The sequence below is a fragment of the Macrotis lagotis genome, chromosome 1, assembly GCF_037893015.1.
Source record: "Macrotis lagotis isolate mMagLag1 chromosome 1, bilby.v1.9.chrom.fasta, whole genome shotgun sequence".
In the NCBI taxonomy this organism is placed as follows: Eukaryota; Metazoa; Chordata; class Mammalia; order Peramelemorphia; family Peramelidae; genus Macrotis; species Macrotis lagotis.
This window is the reverse complement of record NC_133658.1, coordinates 311379699-311400030: the sequence shown is the minus strand read 5'-3', so window position 1 is coordinate 311400030 and position 20332 is coordinate 311379699. Positions and strand designations below refer to the sequence as shown.

The following is a 20332-nucleotide window of genomic DNA, read 5'->3' as shown; positions in this document are numbered from 1 at the left end:
CAATCTGGAAGAGCATTTCCAGGGTGATCCTGGCTCTGTGGCTGCCCCCTCTGACCCTTGTGACATAGAGGTTCCCAAAGGTCTTCCAAATTACCTTGGGCTGGAGAATTGCCTCACTAGGTCTTCCTGTGGGTTCTACATCTCCAAAATTTAGTTAGAGTCATAATTTTAAGGCCTTTAGAGTTTTTTGAAAGTGAGTTTCTGGGAAATCCTGCCTTTACACTGCCAATCTTTAATTCCCTACCTTTTTTTGCCACTCCTCAATCATTTTTGTCCAAGTCTGACCCACTAATCATGGGCACAGTCATACCTAGAGCATGCATATCATCCTTGTTTCTTCCCTTCCCCTGAAGCAATGTAAAACTACACCACAGGATATGGTTAGCAAAACTCACAGGCTCATTTAGGACCTTGGGGGTAGATCAAGACTCTGTTCTGATTTCCATTCTTTTACTTCTCCTCTTTAAGTTCTCATTAGCTACCAGAGAGTTCAATGATTATCTCTATGCCAATGACTCCCAGATCCATACATCTAATCCTGTTCTCTTGTTTGCCCCACAGTACATATCACTAGCTGCCAATTAAGATCTTCCCACATGGAAAGGCATGTCAGATTCAACATGTCTAAACAGAACTCATTTTTCTTTTCTCTATAAGTCTGTTCTTCTTCCTACTTCTCCTATTGCTCTTTAGAGCACCATCATCTCTTCTCACCCTGTTTCCTAAGCCTTCGTCTTATCCTATTTTTAACCAATCAAGTTATAAAATCATCTGAAACTATCCTTTTTTCTCTTTGCTCATGGCCACTAACCTAGCTCAGACCTATATCATCTCTCACCTGGACTATTGCAATAGCCTTCTAATTGGTCTCACTGTCCCAAGTTTCTCCTTTTGTTGTAAAGTGTATTCCTACTCACAGTGAACATATCTACTAAACTGATATTCTATAAGCAATATTATGACTATGTTACCCTCCAACAAATTTTGCTTTCTCCCTATTGTTTTTGGAACAGGAATTCTTAATCTTGCTTTTGTCATGGACCTCTTTGACAGTCTGGTGAAACTAACAGAACCTTTTGAGAATTTTTTTTAAATGCATAAAATAAATGGAATTACAAAGGAAATCAGATATACTGAAAAACAGACCCCCAGAATAAGGACTTTTGCTCTGTGATCAAATATAAGCCCTTCACAATCCAGTTTCAGCCCAGCTTTCTAGGCTTCTTAGACTCACACAGAAACACATACACACAAAATTTCCCTTCATTCATTCCATCTCCCACATCCATGCCTTTGCACAGTTTGTTCCCATGCCTGGAGCTCTCTTCCTTTTCATCTTTATCTCTTAGAATTCTTAATTTTCTTCAGAGCTCAATTTAATTACAACTTCCCAAGTGAGACAATTCCTGATTTGCAGTGGCTCCCCACAAAAATTACACATATTTTAAATTTACATTTATGTATATTTGTTTCCTTTTGATTGAATTTAAACTCACGGAAGGCAGGAGTCTTTTTCATTTTTGCTTTTTAAACTCCAAGGTACAGCATAGTGCTTGAATTGTTGGTATTTAATAAATATCTAGTGATTAACTGAGGAAGATTTTATAAGGAATTCTGTACTCTTATAAAGAAAGGTGCACTAATGATTTTGTGTTTTATAAAAATATTTGTAGTTATGAATTGTACTTGTTTTTAGAAAATGTTTTACTTTGAAACACTTGGTATCCTTTTTCAGGAGATAATAGTGAATGATATAGTAAAAATAGTAATGCTTCTGGTAATAAGCAAATGAAAAGGAGTGGGCTGACTGCAGCCTGGGAGAACTAGAGAAATCAGACAATTTTTTTTTTTCTGAGGTGATTAAGAAGCTTTTTGAACTGCTCAAAAGATCTGTAGTTATTTCATTTGATTTTCTTTTGCATGGATCTAAAGAATGTGAACCTGAAGTGGGCAGTTATTTGATAAGATAAATAACAGAAAGGTATGGTCCTTATGTTATAACATTAGAATTGATTCTTTTTTTCTTTCCTAATGATGAAACAAAATAACTTGACCTTTTTTTTTTTTTGGTAAAGGGCAAACTTCCAGATAGCCAGCATGTAACTTCAGAGCAGCAAGGCCTTGTCAGTGTTTCTGAAGGAGCCAGATTGCCTTGACAAGCACACCAATTAGAACACACTGGGAAGCTAAAGAAAAAATACCTTACTATGTGTATTTTGTCATAAGAAAAATATAATAAAAATCACTGGCAAATTTTAACTTGCAGATGAGACAAATTCTATAAAAAGCCTAACTCCTAAGGCTATGCAGTAGTCATTCAAATTTAAGGACTATGTTTTTTTTTTTAGGTTTTTGCAGGCAAATGGGGTTAAGTGGCTTGCCCAAGTCCACACAGCTAGGTAATTATTAAGTGTCTGAGACTGGATTTGAACCCAGGTACTCCTGACTCCAAGGCCAGTGCTTTATTCACTACGCCACCTAGCCGCCCCCAAATTTAAGGACTATGAAGACTAAACAGTAAAATTATATGTGAGACTATATTATGAATGGCAGCCTGGCAATACAGCAGAGGTAAGTAACCTAAACAAGATTAAAATGTAATTGGGAAATGTTTAATAAAATAAATAAAAATATAATATGGCATAGATAATATTAATTTGTGGTTTTCTAAGGGATAATTTCTATTTGAGTTTGACACCACTGACTAGAGAGTAGCTTGCTGTCCTTGATGATTTTAAGTAATTTTTATCTGAAAAAGAATTATATAAGAACGATATTGCCAAGTAGTGCCAGTTTTCTTTGAATTATTATGGTGAATGGGGAGAGGCCATAGGATTGGAGGGAGGCAAATGTACTGATTTTTTTAAAAAAAGAAGTCCTTAAATTAAAGAACAGTGAGCTTGATTTAGATTCCTGTATTATTCAAGAGATGGTTTGACATCTAGAATGACAGCAGTGACCACAGAGAGCCAGCATAATTCACAGTCAACAAGTTCAGAACATGAGATATCAGAAAAGTTGCATTTCCTTTTATAATAGTCACTAGATTTTTATTATGGGATTGTTGTAAACAGTTACCTAGAATTTAACAAAGTATTTTACAAAGTCTTTAATGCAATTTTGACAAAAAAAATGAGAGTTGTGGGTTGGATGGTATAGGATTTGGAAATGGTTGGCCACCCAAAAGGTAATTATTAATAGTGCAGTATCAACTTGGAAAGAGGATTCCATTTCTCCACCCCAGTGAAGAGTGCTTATCCTTGCTCTATTTAATGACTTGGATAAAGAAAAATGACATGCTTATAAAATTTGAAGATGGCACAAAGTTGGATAGACTAGCTAAAATAATGAAGGGCAGGGTAAGAATTTAAAAAGGTCTGAACAAGTTGGATGATTAGGCTTACTCTAATAACATTTGAAAGGCATAACTGTAGTCTTGTATTTGGGCAAAAAATTTCAAGTTCACAAATATCACATGGCATAGCTGTGGTTCAATATGAAGTTACTGAAAAGAGGTCTGGAAATTTTACTGGAATCCAAGTTCTATGGGAGTCAATTAAGTGTGTGATTAGTTTGAAAACTAACGTGATGGTAAACTGCATTAAGAGAGGCCTTGGAACCACTGTAACCAAGATAAAAAGAAATGTAGTAAACTGGGAAACAATCTTTACAACTAATGATTCTGACAAAGGACTCATTTCTAAAATATATAGAGAACTGAGTCATATTTTTTTTTTAAAAAGCCATTCCCCAACTGACAAATGATCAAAGGATATGCAAAGACAATAAACAGATGAGATCAAAGCAATCCATAGCCATATGAAAAATTGTTCTAAATTATTAATTATTAGAGAAATGCAAATTAAAGCTTCTCTGAGGTACCACCTCACACCTCTCAGACCGGCCAATATGACCAGAAAGGATAATGATCATTGTTGGAAGGGTTTTGGGAAATCTGGGACACTATTACACTGTTGGGGGAGCTGTGAACTCATCCATCCTTTCTGGAGAAAAATTTGGAACTACACCCAAAGGGCAACAAAAATGTGCATACCCTTTGATCTAGCAATACCACTACTGGGTCTATACCTTGAAGAGATGATGAAAAAGAGTGAAAACATCACTTGTAAAAAAATATTCATAGCAGCCCTGTTTGTGGTGACAAAGAATTGGAAATCAAATAAATGTCCTTCAGTTGGGGAATGGCTTAGCAAATTGTGGTATATGTATGTCATGGAACACTATTGTTCTATTAGAAACCAGGAAGGATGGGAATTCAGGGAAGCCTGGAGGGATTTGCATGAACTGGTGCTGAGTGAGATGAGCAGAACCAGAAAAACACTGTACACCCTAACAGCAACATGGGGGTGATGATCAACCTTGATGGACTCGCTCATTCCATCAGTGCAACAACCAGGGACAATTTTGGGCTGTCTGTGATGGAGAATACCATCTGTATCCAGATAAAGAGCCCTGGAGTTTGGAAAAAAAAGGATATGATTTCTCTCTCATCATATTCAACTTAGATCAAAGTCTACTTTGGGAATGATATAAACTATGAGAATGATATAAAGACTAACAAATTGCCTTATGTGGGGGGAGGGAAGCAAGATTGGGGGAAAAAATGTACAACTCAAAATAAATAAAACCTTTCTAAAATTAGAAAAAAAAAGAGAGGCCCTGGAAACAGAAAGATGATAGTGCTGTTGTGTCTAGTCCTGATCAGATGACACCTGAAATGTGCTCAGCTGTAGACATTACATTTTAAGATGAATAAGCCAAATAGCATCCAGATGAGGCAGAAGGCCTCAAGATCATAAGGAAATTCAGCATGGAGATGAGAAGATTTAGGTTGGACAAATGATTAATTCTCAAGTATTTGGAGTGCTATCACATGAAAGAAGGATCAGCCATGTTTTACTTGGCTCCAAAGGGCAGTACTAAGAACAAAAATGGTTAGAAGTTTCTGAGAAGCAATTTTAATCTTAATATGAGGAGAGAGATTCCTTAAACTATCATAACTTAGAATGGGTTGCCTTTGGAAGGCAAGTTCCCTGACATTTGTGGTCTTTAAGTAAGACCTGGAGGAGTACTTGTCAAGCATCTCCTGGAGAAGGTTCTTTTTTAGGGACTATTTGGTTTGGGATTGTATAATTCTGTTTTAATTTTATTCAGAAGCAAATGTACATGACTGAATATATATATATCTTCTAACAAATTACTGTCTTAGGGAAGGGGGTGGTGAAGGAGTGGGATAAACAATTTGGAACTCAAATGTTAAAAACTGTCTTTATATGTAACAAGGGGAAAATATTATTAAAAAAAGCAAATGCAGAACATTGAGGGAGTGTAGTGTAGTGGGAAAAATGACAATGGAGCAAACAAATAATTTAGCTTCATATCTTTCTTTTCTATATATCATCTGTGTAACTTTGGACAAGTCACAACCTCCTCCAGCCTCAATTTCCTTATCAATAGAATGGTAAAGAACTATAGGGAATTACAAAAATACAAATTGCCCAAATTAACAGAAGAAGGAGTAAATTACTTAAATAACCCCATTTCAGAAAAAGAAATTGAAGAAACCATCAATAAACTCCCTAGGAAAAAGTCTCCAGGTCCAGATGGATTTACAATTGAATTCTACCAAACATTTAAGGAACAATTAATTCCTATTCTATACAAACTATTTAAAATACAGAAGAAGGAGTTCTGTCAAACTACTTTTATGACACTAATATGGTGCTGATACCTAAATTAGGAAGAACCAAAACAGATTAAGAAAATTATAGACCAATCTTCCTAGTGAATAATGATGCAAAAATCTTAAATAAAATTTTAGCATTGAGATTACAGCAAATTATTACTAGAATAATGTACCATGATTAGGTAGGATTTATACCAGGTAGGCCACCTTGGTTCAATATTAGGATAACACACAACATAATTGAACATATCAATAACAAAAGCAACAGAAATCATACGACTTTCTCAATAGATGCTGAAAAACCCTTTGATAAAATACAACATCCATTCCTATTAAAAAACACTAGAGAGGTGGCTAGGTTGTGCAGTGGATAGAGCACTGGCCCTGGAGTCAGGAGTACCTGGGTTCAAATCTGGCCTCAGACAATTAATAATTACCTAGCTAGCTGTGTGGCCTTGGGCAAGCCACTTAATCCCATTTGCCTTGTAAAAACCTACCCCCCCCCCCCCCAACACTAGAAAATTTAGGAATAAATGGAGTTTTACTTAAAATAACAAATAGTATCTATCTAAAATCATCAACAAATATTATATGTAATGGGAATAAACTCAGACCATTTCCAACAAAATCAGGGGTGAAACAAGGATGCCCATTATCACCATTAATTTTCAATACAGTGTTACAAATGCTAGCTGCAACAATAAGAGAAGAAAAAGAAATTGAAGGAAGCAGAATTAGAAATGAGGAAGCAAAGCTTTCACTCTTTGCAGATGATAGGATGATATACTTAGAGAATGCAAGAAAATCATCTAAAAAACTCCTTGAGTTTTTTTCAGCAGGATATAAAATAAAACCCACATAAATCATCAGCATTTCTATATATGAACAACAAAGCCCAACAGGAAGAGATAGAAAGAGAACTTCCATTTAAAGTAACTCTAGACAACATTAAATACTTGGGAATCTACCTCCCAGAAACTGTATGAATACAATTATAAAGCACTTCTCAACTAAATGCAGTCAGATCTAAATAATTCAAAAAATGTCAATTGCTCCTGGTTAGGTCGAGCTAATATAATCAAAATGACAATTATACCAAAATTAACTTACTTATTCAGTGCCCTATCAAACTACCAAATAACTACTTTTCCTAGCTGAAAAAAAATAGTAACAGAATTCATTTGGAGCAAGAAAAGGTCAAAAATAGCAAGGGAACTGATGAAAAAAAAATGTAAAGGAAGGTGGCCTAGCTCTACCAGATCTAAAAACTATATACTCTAAAGCAGCAGTCATCAAAACAGCCTGGTACTGGTTAAGAAATAGAGTAATGGATCAATGGATTAGGATATGTTAAAAAGAAGTCACGGTAAATGACTACAGCAATCTACTATTTTTCAAACCCAACAGCTTCTAGGCTAAGAAATCATTATTTGAACAAAACTGTTGGGAAAACTGGAAAATAGTATGGCAAAAGCTAGGCATGGATCCCATCTCAAGCCCTATACCAAAATAAGGTCAAGAAGGCTACAGGATGTAGACATAAAGGGAGACACTGTAGATAAATTAATAGATCAAAAAATTATTTAACTGATCTATGGAAAAGGGATAAATTTATAATCAAAAAAGAATTAGAGTAAATTATAAACTGCAAAATGAATGATTTTGACTATATTAAATTAAAAAGTTTTTCCACTAATAAAATCAATGCTGCCAAAATTAGAAGGAAAGCAGAAAGAAATTTGAGAAACAATTTTCACAACCAGGAGTTCTGATAAAGGTCCCATTTCTAAAATATATAGAGAACGGCATCAAATTTATAAGATCGGGGTGGCTAGGTGGCGTAGTGGATAAAGCACCGGCCCTGGAGTCAGGAGTATCTGGGTTCAAATCCGGTTTCAGACACTTAATAATTACCTAGCTGTGTGGCCTTGGGCAAGCCACTTAACCCTGTTTGCCTTGCAAAAAAAAATTTATAAGATCACAAGTCATTGACCAACTGATAAATGGTCAAAGGAAATGAATGGACAGTTTTCACATGAAGAAATTAAAGTTATATATATAATCATATGAAAAACGCTCCAAATCATTATTGACTAGAGAAATGCAAATTAAAATAACAATGAAGTATCACTCACACCTTTCAGATTGGCCAAGATGAGAAAAAGGGAAAATGATCAATGTTGGAGAGGTTGTGGGAGGACTGGGACATTGAAGCATTGCTAGTGGAGTTGTGAACAGATCCAACCTTTCTGGAGAGCAATATGTAACTATGCCCAAAGAGCAATAAAAATGTTCATTCCCTTTGACCCAGCAATTCCGAATTCTAGGTCTCTATCCAGAAGACATTTTAAAAATTAGGAAAAGTCCAAATGTTCCAATATATTCACAGCAGCTCTTCTAACAGTGGAAAAGAATTGAAAATTTGAGAGGATGCCCATCAATTGGGGAGTGGTTAAACAAGTTACGGTACATGAATACTATGGAATACTATTGGTTCTATAAGAAACCATAAATGGTCAGACTCTAGAGAAGTATGGAATGACTTATAGGATCTGATATTGAGTAAAGGGAACAGAACCAAGACAACATTGTACACATCAACAATAACAGTATGAGATGATCAACCTTAATGGAAGCAGTTCCTCTCAGCAGTTCAGAGAGTTAGAATAACTGCATTAGACTGGCTATGGACAATGTTATCCCCATCCAGAGGAACAAAAACAAAACCCCCTTCAGAATCTGATGAACTTTTTTTCTTAAACTTTTAAATATATATTTTTTTTATTTATGGCAATAGGGTTAAGTGATTTGTCCAAGGTCATACAGCTAGGCAATTATTAATTGTCTGAGGTCAAGTTTGAACTCAAGTTCTCTTTAACTCCAGGGCTAGTGTTCTATCCTAGATGACCCTGATGAACACTTTTTAAAAATTATCTGTTTCCCTTAATCCTAATTCCTTATACTGAAGATGACCAACATGTAAATGTGTTTATTAAAAATATGTAGGTACAATACTAACCTGATTTTTTGCCACTTGAGGGGAGCAGGGTGGGAAGGAAGGGTGGAAGGAAATTTTGTAACAAAAATATATACAGGCATAGGGATGAAAATAAATAAATAAATACATTAAAAAAAAGAGTTATAGAGAAGTATTGTATTACTCTTGAAGTTTTCTAAGGTCTTTTCCAGCTGTAACATCTGTTGAATGAAATTTTGGTTTCAGCATACATGATCTGAAAACTTAATTCTGTGCCCTGCCCTTTTTTTTAGTTTTTTTTTTTTGCAAGGCAAACAGGGTTAAATGGCTTGCCCAAGGCCACACAGCTAGGTAATTATTAAGTGTCTGAGACCGGATTTGAACCCAGGTACTCCTGACTCCAGGGCTGGTGCTTTATCCACTACGCCACCTAGCTGCCCCTCCCCCCCTTTAACAACTTGTGCTTCATCCTACATAAGACTGTGCTTCTTGTCCTATCACTGCTATAGTAATGTTACTGGGTCCCCATGCTGCATTTTAGGAGCCTATAGATAATGGAAAAGCAGGCCCAAGGGCTCTGTTCTGTTATATAGATAGTGGCATAATATTTGGCACATAGTGGGTTTTTAATAATTACTTATTGATTGATTGGCAGTATTCTTCAAGGTTAGGGTCTCCTGAATCAATCTTGGCATAGTTTCTGAATGAGCTACCTGTGCATGCCGGAGGTAATTCAACCTTTTCTACTGCCCATCATAATCAAGTACCACTTTTCATACCTACTAATCTTCCAACTACAGGAACTCTATTACTCCCTTGACCCTATGCTAGTATGGCTCTTCTCTCAACTACACAGGGTTTATATTCTCAGACTCTTGTGTTCTTTCCTTCTTTCTTTGGTAGACCCTGGAGGCTCTGAATTTTTCCTCCTCATTCATTTCCTGTACTGGACAGTATTCCTGATTCCATTTTTCCACTAGTCTGATCAAATGAGATGACAAAGCCCTCAGTGAACCATAAAGCCATAAAAGCACTGTGTTAAATGTTAGCTCTTGTCCTATGACCCTCTCACATCCTCTACTTTGGGCCTGTGCTCTCCCAATGCTGAAAGTCAAATGGATTCCATCATCCCAAAAGACACAAAAGAGGACCTGTATATCACTCAAAATAATTTTATATTCCAACTTTGGCACCTATATTTTTGGTAGTGATCTGTAGAATAAAAACAAGAAAAAGTGGCACAACCTAGCCTAAAACTACCAACACATTTTAAAATGAACCCTGTAATTCATATCTTGTGAGAATGTGTTGCTCATATGAGATGTAAACTTTTAAAAATAAGCTTATGACTTGCTAAGCATCTGTTCCAATGAATTAAAAGTATGAAGAGTAATATTCCCATAGCTAAGATAAAATGAAGGTCAATGGTCTGATATGCAATCATTTGAATCAAAATGATGTTACACTAAGGAATTATTTGGAGGAATAATCATGGATTCTTTCTCACAGATTACAAGGACATAATGGATAAAGACTGAAGCAACAGAACAGAGGTGGGAGGCAAGGTTGTGACCCTATATAGAACTTAGGGTGCTAAAAGGTTTGAGCTAAATCAAAATGTGTGTTCTCAACAATGAAGACCTTCAAAAGAGCAACCCCTCACACAAGGTAATAGAGTAGAGGCACACCATTTTATTAGTAAAATTGTAGGACCTAATTCAACTAAACAAATTGAATTCAACAAATATCTATTAAACTCTTCAATGTATAAAGGTATTATGCTAATTCCGTCTCTTGGACCACTCCAATTTATTTGGGAAGGACCACATGGAGCAAAATAATTTTTAAAGGGAAAGGAGTTGGTTTCTTATTTTTTTTTGCTGGATTCTTATTGCTTGGGTTAACAGAATATGAAATTTATTGATATCTTATAACTGGATAACTTATGGGATTTCTTTACAGACCATAGTGCCCTATGTATACTAGGCAATTAATGAATATTGGACAAGTGGATATGTTTCATTAAAGTGGGCTATGAAACAATTTTCTTTAAAGATAATTCTGGAGGGTGGCTAGGTGGCGCAGTGGATAGAGCACCGGCCCTGGAGTCAGGAGTTCAAATCCGGCCTCAGACACTTAATAATTACCTAGCCGTGTGGCCTTGGGCAAGCCATTTAACCCCATTGCCTTGAAAAATCTAAAAAAAAAAGGTAATTCTGGGGGAGGCTGAATGGTACAGTGGATAGAGCACTGGCCCTGGAGTCAGGAGTACTTGAGTTCAAATCTGGCCTCAGATACTTAATAATTACCTAGCTGTGTGGCCTTGAGCAAGCCACTTAACCCCATTGCCTTGCAACCACCCCCCCCCCCCAAAAAAAAGAAAGATAATTCTGATCTTCATTGAAATCAGTGATATAATTCCATATGGGGAAAAAAACTACTCTAATAATCAAGGTAATGATTATTGGGGGGGGGTAGCCATGAATAGAGGAAAAAAGGGGATGCCAGAGAGTTTTAGAGGAATATTATGAGATTTGGCAACAGACTGGATATGTAGGGTAGGAGTGAAAAGCTGAGACTGGCACTGAGGTTGTGAGCTTGGGTGACTGGGAGGATGGTGGTATCCTTAGTAGTAATAGGGAAGTGGAAGTGGGGAGGACATGTAAAGAAAGAAATTGAATTCTGATTCAGACATGTTGAATTGCAGATACCTTAGAGTCATCTGGTTTGAGAAGCCCAAGAGGTATTTGCTAGTATATGAGTATAGCTCAGGAGAGAGGGTAGGGCTAGATAAACAGACTGAAGAATATAGTCATAAGAACAGCTAGCTTTTAAAGAACACTTCATGGTTTGCAAAGCACTTTACATATATTAACTCCTTAGATTGTCACAACTCTGAGAAGTCAATACTATTGGGAAGCTCATTTTACAAATAAGGAAATTGTTACATAGAGAGGTCACACGGTTAATAAGTATCTGAGGCCAGAATTAAACTCAGGTTTTCCTAACACAGGGCTTTCTTGGCCCTCTGTGTACTTTCCTACTTTCTAGCTGACTCCAATAAGATAGTCTTCTGTACAGAAAGGAGGAGTGTATCTGTTGGAGTTGATGTAATTTTTCTATGAGGGAGAAGGTGGCCCAGGAGAGGGCCCCTGAAGGAAGCTTAAAAATTAATAGGTAATATACAGATGAAGACTGAGAAAAGAACCTGAGAAGGAATAGTTAGATTTACCCACAGAGAGTATATAGGAGATCAGAAGTATAAAATGATAGGGTATATGGCTAATTGTTGCCCCACCCCCCTTTGCCCAAGCTGATGGCATTCCAGCAAGGAGAGAGGTGGCAGTTCTGCTTGCCACTGCTAGAGAAATGATCAGGAAGGGCCCCTCGGAAAAAGGTTAGAGATCTGTGATATAACCCCTGATTCAGGCATCTACCTCATTTGATCTTCACAGTGCTGTGGGAGATAGGTGCTATTGTTATCATTCACATTTCACAGATGAGAAGGCTAAAGGCTGAGAGAAGTTTTTAACTCATTTATGATTACACAGCTCAGCCTGATGCAGGATTTGAACTTAGGTCTTTCTGAATAAGTGGAAAGGTCTGGCAGTAGGATTAAGTCATTGTGCTATTTTTGGATATAGTCTCTCTGTGGTTTAATATCCTTAAAAGACTCTTCCAAGAAAACCATGACATGCTATATCTTCTTGGGGAAAGGAGCAGGTTGAGAAGGATATTATGATTGTGTGCCTCATTCCTATGTCAGCCTCATGATAACTGTAAAATTTAGGCTTCTTGCAGAGGGAATAGAGGATTAGTCACATTTCCTTAAGATTTATTTGAAAACTTCTAAAGGGGACATAAAGAGAAGTCATTTCATGACTTTCCAAGAGGTCCCTGGCATTGTAGAAAACACTAGCTCTGAAACCAAGCCTCCTACATTAGACTTTTAATTGTGCTGCCTTGTTTGTTTCTAAGTTATTTTTAGAGTTCTTAGAGAGTCTGTTACTTGCCTGGTCAGTGCTATTATTATCTATGATCCTTCATGTAAAACACTTTTTAAAAATTGCTATTTTCTGTTTTTGCATTACCAGAATTTCTCTCAGTATCCCTTCTCTTCCACAGTCATCCCATATAACAAATACTTGTTTATAAAGAAAATTGATCAATAAAAGGGAAAGTTTGTGTGTTCATATCTGCATATCTGCATATATACAAATATACATATACACATGTATACACACACACACACACAATGTACAATGTTTCACATCTGAGGATATTCTAACTTCTGCAAAGGAATGGGGTTGGGAATGTCTTCTCTGATCTCTTCTATGGACTCATGCTAGTTCTTTGTAGTTATGTAACATTTGCTTTTGACTATTTTGTAGTTGTTCTTTTCATTTACCTTCTTATAATTATTGAGCATATTGCTAACTTGGCTCTGATAATTTTACTCTACATCAGGTCATATAAAGCTTTCAAGCTTCTCTGTGTTTTCTTATAGCAAAGTAACGTCCCATTGGGCAGCTACCTAGCACAATGGATAGAGCAGCAGGCCTGGAGGCAGAAAGAATGAGTTCAAATATGGTCTCAGACACTTACTAGATTGTGCCTTAAGCAAGTTACTTAACCCTGCTTGTCCCAATTTTATCAACTGTAAAATTAAGTGGAGAAGGAAAAAGCAAATCAGTCCAGTATCTTTGCCAAGAAAACCCCAAATTGGGATCTTGAAGAGTTGACCAGGACTGAAAAACAACAAATATTCAATTATATTCATGTACCACAATTTATTTAGCCATTTCTTAAACTATAGGTATTTACTTTGTTCCACAAAAAAATACTGTTGTTACTGTTTTGCTGTATGTGGGGACTTTTTTGTGATGAATCCATACAAGTGGAATCTCTGAATCAAGGGATATGGACATTTCAGATCTTCACTTCTAGTGCTAATTTGGGTCATGCCAATGCACTGTGGTTTAGATAATCTATTTAGATTATAAACTAATTTCTCCAAAGTTCTTTTATGTTAAGTTTAATATTAACAGGGTTTCTTTGACTAATTATTTTGTGACCTTACAAATGATGACAGGAATTCATATTTACAAGTTCAATTTTTTTTTTCTAAAGGATTTCCCTAAAAATCTTGCAAGAAGCAAAATTGAAACGATATATATATGTATATATATATATATACATATATATATATACACACATATATTAAACATAGTATTATTGCCTTTGTAGCTGTATAGTCTATATAAGAACATACAAAAATGCTGCAGGGAATCATAGTAACTGATCTTGAAGGTATTCATGAAAACAAAATATGAGAATTTATAATGTGAAAAATATATGGGAGCTAGGTTGGGCTTTTTATTTTCTCACAAGAAAGTGCTTATTTTTCTCATGTGAGTTTAGCCTGTAGAAGTCACTGTGTTTTGTTTGCTTTCAGGTGGGTTGGCTGCATTTTCCAATGTGGTTCATTCATATATTTCCTTGTGCTAATTTGTCATTTCTGTGAGATAATACATTAAAGAGTATTCAAGTCACTGCTTTTCTCTTTACTTCTCTCTTTACTTTTTTTCAGTACAATGACATGTAATCATTATAATAAACAAGAGACTGGTTTTGAGCTGTAGAGAGAATCTTATTTTTGGAAACATATTCATAAATCCAAATATCATACACATAAGTTGTGTTCATCATAGAGGGGATGGTGAAGTAAAGATAACACAAAGAATTCATTTGATTATGGGCAAAATAGGGAATGAAAATGATTTGAGATAATTTATTGGTGAGCTAAACAGAACATGTTGATTCAGCCCCAGAAATCTCTGATTGAATGCATCAAAGATTCAAGACAAAAGATTTATTTTGTTTTGCTACATACAACAATCTGAGTTTAGCAACAAGTTTAAACAATTGATTTGGACCATCATCTAACCTCTGAAAACATAAAAGGAAGAACTGTTTCCCCTCGGGCATTATAAGGTAATATTTGAGATCTTCAGGGTAAACTTCCCCTATAAGTTCTTTATCATTCTCTTTGTGCTCAATTAAACGATAATGATGGGTCTCATACTAGTTACTTGCTTGGGGAACAATGGTGTGGTACTTAATTTACCAATCTTAGTTCATTATGGAGCAATGCAAAATCCTGAGAGAAGCTTCTATAACAACTAAGATTTCACAAAGAGTAGCTAGACTGACTTATGACATATAGTCAGTGGAAGAATTACCTTAAGGTGGAGCAAAGATAGTAGAGAAAAGGCAGAGATTCACCTGAGCTCTCTCAAATTCCCCTCCAAATAATTTTAAATAATGCCTCAAAATGAATTCTGGAGGGATAAAGCCCACAAATGGGTTGAAACAATTTTTAGTCTAAGATAACTTAGAAAGTTGGTAGGAAAAATCTGTTGCACTAATGTGAAAGTGGAACACAGGTGCTGGCTATACTTCTATAAACCACAGGTCTATGGGTAACTAATTAGTGGTAACATTTGCAGTAGCTTTTGGAGCTCTTAGAAAAACAATTAGTAAAGAAGTCAGATAATTGGTCAAAAGGAGATTACTAGGTTCCCTATACTGAGTTATAGGATTCTGTTATGTTGCCTATATATGGTTCCAGCTTGCAATTCCAGGATGAAGAGGAGCACTTGTATCCCTGAATTTGTAGCCACAGGGGAGCAGGGACTGGACAGAGTTCCAGGGTGGAAAAGAGTGACTATGGTTGCTTACTGAGCTGAGTACAGGCCAGGAGAGCAGTAAACAAACCTCTCCTTAGATCATGCAACCTTGCAAGAAATGAAAACTTATAGACCTTCAGAAATAACTCTAAAACCAGCTGCACAAAAAGCCTGAAACTTGGGACAGTTCCCTCTCCACTGCAGAAGTAGAGTCCCAATTTAGCATAGAGTTAAAAGTCAAGAAACGGACTAGGCATAAAAAGATCCTGAACACAAAGTTATTATGGAGTCAGAAAAAAATCAAAACACATACTTGGAAGAAGGCAACACAGAAAACTCCTACATCCAAAGCCTCAAAGAAAAATGTGACTTTTCCTCAGACCATGGAAGAACTCAAAAAAGGATTTTAAAAATCAAAAAGGAGAGGTAGTAGAAAATTGATTAGAGAAATGAGAGTGATATAAGAAAAGCCTGAAAAAAAAGTCAATAGCTTGATAAAGGAGGCACAGAAAAGAAACACTAGAAAATAACATTAAAAAAAAAACAGAATAGTCTAAATTGAAAAAAGAAGCAAAACATTTACTAAAGAAAAGAACTCCTTAAAAAAGTAGAATTGGTGAAGTTGAAAAGGAGATATAAAGACCCAAGAAGAAAGTAATTCCTTAAAAATAAGATTTGGGGGCAGCTAGATGGTACAGTGGATAGTACTCCTGGAGTCAGGAGTACCTGAGTTCAAATGTGACCTCAGACACTTAATTAACTTAGTTGAGTGTGTGTGTGTGTGTGTGTGTGTGTGTGTGTGTGTGTGTGTGTGTGTGTGTGTGTGTGTGTGTGTGTGTGTGTGTGTGTGCATGTGTGAGATTTTGGGCAAGTTACTTAACCCTATTGCCTTAAAATAAAATAAATTAGATTTGGACAAGTGGAAGTTAATAATTTTATGAGCCATCAAAAAACAATAAAACGAAACCAAAAGAATGAAAAAATACAAGAAGATGTGAAATATCTCATTGTAAAACAACTGGCCTGGAAATTAGATACAGGAGAGATAATTTAAGAATTAGTGGACTACCTCAAAGTCATGTTTTAAAAAAAAAGAGTCTAGTCACCATCTCTCAAGAAATTATTAAGGAAAACTGCCCTGATGTTCTAGAACCAGAAGGTAAAAAAGAAACCGAAAGAATTCACCAATCATTTCCTGAAAAAGATTTCAAAATGAAAACTCCCATGAATATTATAGTCAAATTTCAGAGCCCCAATATTTTCAAGGAGAAAATATTACAAGTAATCAAAAAGAAACAACAGTCAGGATAACACAAGATTTAGCAGCTTCTACATTACAGGTCTGATGGAGCTTGGAATATGCTATTCTGAGGGCAAAGGATCTAAGATTACAACCAAAAAATGTGTGTGTGTGTGTGTGTGTGTGTGTGTGTGTGTGTGTGTGTGTGTGTGTGTTCTCATGGAAACTGGCTCAAAGAGGGAATAACATACACATTAAGTTGGATAAGGAAATCTTGTCCTATAAGGAAGTGGAGAGAGAAGGCATAAGAGAAGGGTGAATGTTAGAAGGGCGGACAGTTTTGGGGAGATGATCAAAAGGAAATTACTTTTGAGGGTGGACAGGATGAAAGGAGAGTGAGTAGGATGATACAGGGAGAAAAATAGGATGAAGGAAAATAATAAACGGATCATAATTGTGAAAAAAATTTATAGCAAGTTTCTCTGATAAAGTCCTCATTTCTCAACTATATAGAACATGGAGTCAAATTTATAAAAAAAGAAGCGCCATTTTCCAGTTGTTAAATGGTCAAAGGATATGAATAGTCAGTTTTCAGATTAAGCAAACAAAATGCTCTAAATCACTATTTTTTTTGGGGGGGGGGAAGGGCAAGGCAATGGAGTTAAGTGACTTGCCAAAGGTCACATAGCTAGGTAATCATTAAGAATCTGAGATCACATCTGAACTCAGGTCCTCCTGACACCAGGGCAGATGCTTTTTTAACCACTGTGCACCCAACTGCCCCTTCTAAATAATTAGAGAAATGCAAATTAAAACAATTCCGCCCATATTAGATTACTTAATATGACAGAAAAGGAAAATGAAAAATGTTGGATGGGATATGGGAAAATTGAGTCACAAATACATAATTGATAGAATTGTGAACTTAGTCAATCATTCTGAAGAACAATTTGGAACTATGCCCAAAGGGCATACTCTTTGACTCAACAATACCACTACTGGGTCTGTATCCCAAAGAGATTTTTTTTTTTTTGCAAGGTAATGGGGTTAAGTGGCTTGCCCAAGGCCACACAACTAGGTAATTATTAAGTGTCTGAGGTCACATTTGAACTCAGGTATTCCTGAGTCCAGGGCCAGTGCTCTATCCACTGCGCCACCTAGCTGCTCCCAAGAGATTTTTTTTAAAAAAAAGGAAAAAGTACCCATATGTACAGAAATATTTATAGGAACATTTGGTGGTCAGGCAAAGAATTGAAAATTGAGATGTCCATGGCTCAATAGCTAAACAAGTTATGGCATATGATTGTGATAAAATACTTTTGTGCTATAAGAAATGACAAACAGGATGTTCTCAGAAAAATCGCAAAAAAACTTACATGAAATGATGCAAACTGAAAAAAGCAAAACCAGATGAAGTATATATACAGTAACAATAATAAGATATGTTGATCAACTGTGAATGAATTAACTATTTTTAGCAATCCATGACAATTCTGAAAAATTTGTGATTAAAAATACAATACATCTCCGGAGACAGAACTATTGGAGTGTGAATGCAAATAGAAACATCCTTTTTAAAAACTTTCTTTGTTGTTTTTGATTTTCTTTTTGGTCTATTTTCTGCCACAAAATGACAAATATGGAAATATGTTTTGCATGGCTACACATGTATAACTTATATCAATTTGCTTGCCTTCTCAATGAGAGAAGGAGGAAGGGAATTTGTAATACAAAATTAAAAAAAATGAATGTTAAAATTTTGGGGGGCAGCTAGGTGGCGCAGTGGATAGAGCACTGGTCCTGGAGTCAGGACTACTTGAGTTCAAATCCAGCCTCAGACACTTAATAATTGCCTAGCTGTGTGACCTTGGGCAAGTCACTTAACCCCACTGCCTTACAAAAAATTTTTTTTACTAGCTATCATTGGGGAAAAATAAAATATTAACTATATTTTAAAAAAGCAAAAATAAAAGAGTTACCTTATTAACTAACCCTAGTAGTAAAAAATTTGAAGTTTACTAGTTTTTCTAGGGGAACGGGAAGAGGTTACTAGTCTTGGTCTCATTTAGTTTGATGACACTTGTAGCATGATAGGATTATTCTGAAGTCAAAATCAATATGATGAAAGTAAACTGTCAAGCTATAAATAATTTTTAAAAGTAGGCATGTACTTGATGGACAGAACACTGGGGAAGTATGCTGTATATTTCCCATTTTTAGTCTGTCACTCTAGTTGTGATCTATGATATCTTTGGGGAGGAAAAATGAAAAAATGTGAAGGGCAGTTCAACAGGATCTCAACTTCAAAGAAAGTCATAAGTGGATAAATGGGAAGCAAATGTATAAAATACTGAGAAGCCTGAGGGAACCAAATCGTCAGAGTAATCAATCTAGGAGCAGTTTTGCAAATTAAACTTAACTTCTGTGACTTTCAAAATGATTTCAAGAGAGTTTTCAGGTTTATTTGGAGGTTGGTACATAAGGGAGAAATATTTTATATATGCAATGAGATACAAAAAGAGACAGGGAAAAAGGGAAATTGATACAGAGGAAGAGAAAAATCCTTAATACAAGTCATCTGAAAGTTACAGACTTCTTCATTATGGACTCATTAGTGAGAATGAATAGCTAAGACAACTGACTGAATTGTATCTTCCCTTTGTTGGTCTTATGATGGATGTGCTAATGTGTAGAAAACTGGCTAAAAGTTAGGGAAAAAGAGCAAAGGGTCTGTGCAAAGTGGAAAACATATTAGACGAGTTCAAACTGGGCTCATCACTTCTCTCTGGAACCAATTTTCTTTTTTTGTCAAATGGGTGTCTGACTAATCAAACATCCCTGATGATTCTATATCTAGGACCTAATGAAAGTAGAACCCAGCTAAATCTAAAACCACTAACAAACTTCACACATGTCATGGAGACAGCAAAATTCTAGGCACTTTTTCACAGGTAGTATGATTATGCCAAGTACAACTTTATGGAAAAATTTTCTTCTCTGTGTACAGAGTATACACAGCCCTATCTTTTGGTTCCTGGGACACTCAAGTTAAAAATGTTACTAAATAAGGAAATTAACATATCCTTGGTTATTCACTTCAAATTCTGTTATTTCTAAAGTAGTAAAAAAATGATTTTCTAGGTAGGCTATTTTGGGGTATCATAGAAATCCTGAATCATCTTCAGGTAGAGCAGTAGATAGATGCTGGATCTAGAGTCAGGAAAACCATAGTTCAAAAATTGCCTCAAATACTTCCTAGCTGTGGGAGCCTCTCTCAGGTTGACTTTTGTCATCTTATAAAGAGTCAAGGTTGGAGTGTATATAGTATAGTAAGGAACAACTGAGATAATATAAGTGCTTTGTAGATTTTAAATTGCCACACAAATGCTAGCAATTATTATTATGTAATAATTTATCACTATTAGACAAAACCATTTTTATTAGTCTGTTATTGATGTGACCCTGGGGAAGTCACTTAATTTCGCTAAGCCTTGATCTCTTTATCTAAAAAAATGGAATTAACTGTACCTACCACACAAAGCCATTGTGAGGATAAAATAAGATAATATATGAAAAGTACTTTGCAAATCTTAAATTGTTATGCAAATGAGCTATTCTAGACAGCATTTTCTTACCAATATTTACAAATGATAGTTGATTTTACTTACAGTTATTTTACGAGGGCAGTCATTAGAACACAGACCACTGAGAACTGTTGA

General features: G+C 35.7%; 1 protein-coding gene across 4 annotated transcripts in view; it reads right to left on the bottom strand.

The window, feature by feature from the left end:
• Positions 1–20332, bottom strand: part of ITFG1 (integrin alpha FG-GAP repeat containing 1) — a 294898-nt gene that overhangs the window by 63012 nt on the left and 211554 nt on the right. For all 4 annotated transcript variants that reach the window (XM_074211415.1, XM_074211416.1, XM_074211417.1 and 1 more), the window contains one exon: positions 20282–20325. In XM_074211415.1, the coding sequence (XP_074067516.1) occupies positions 20282–20325 (44 nt within the window). The remainder of the gene's footprint in view (positions 1–20281; positions 20326–20332) is intronic.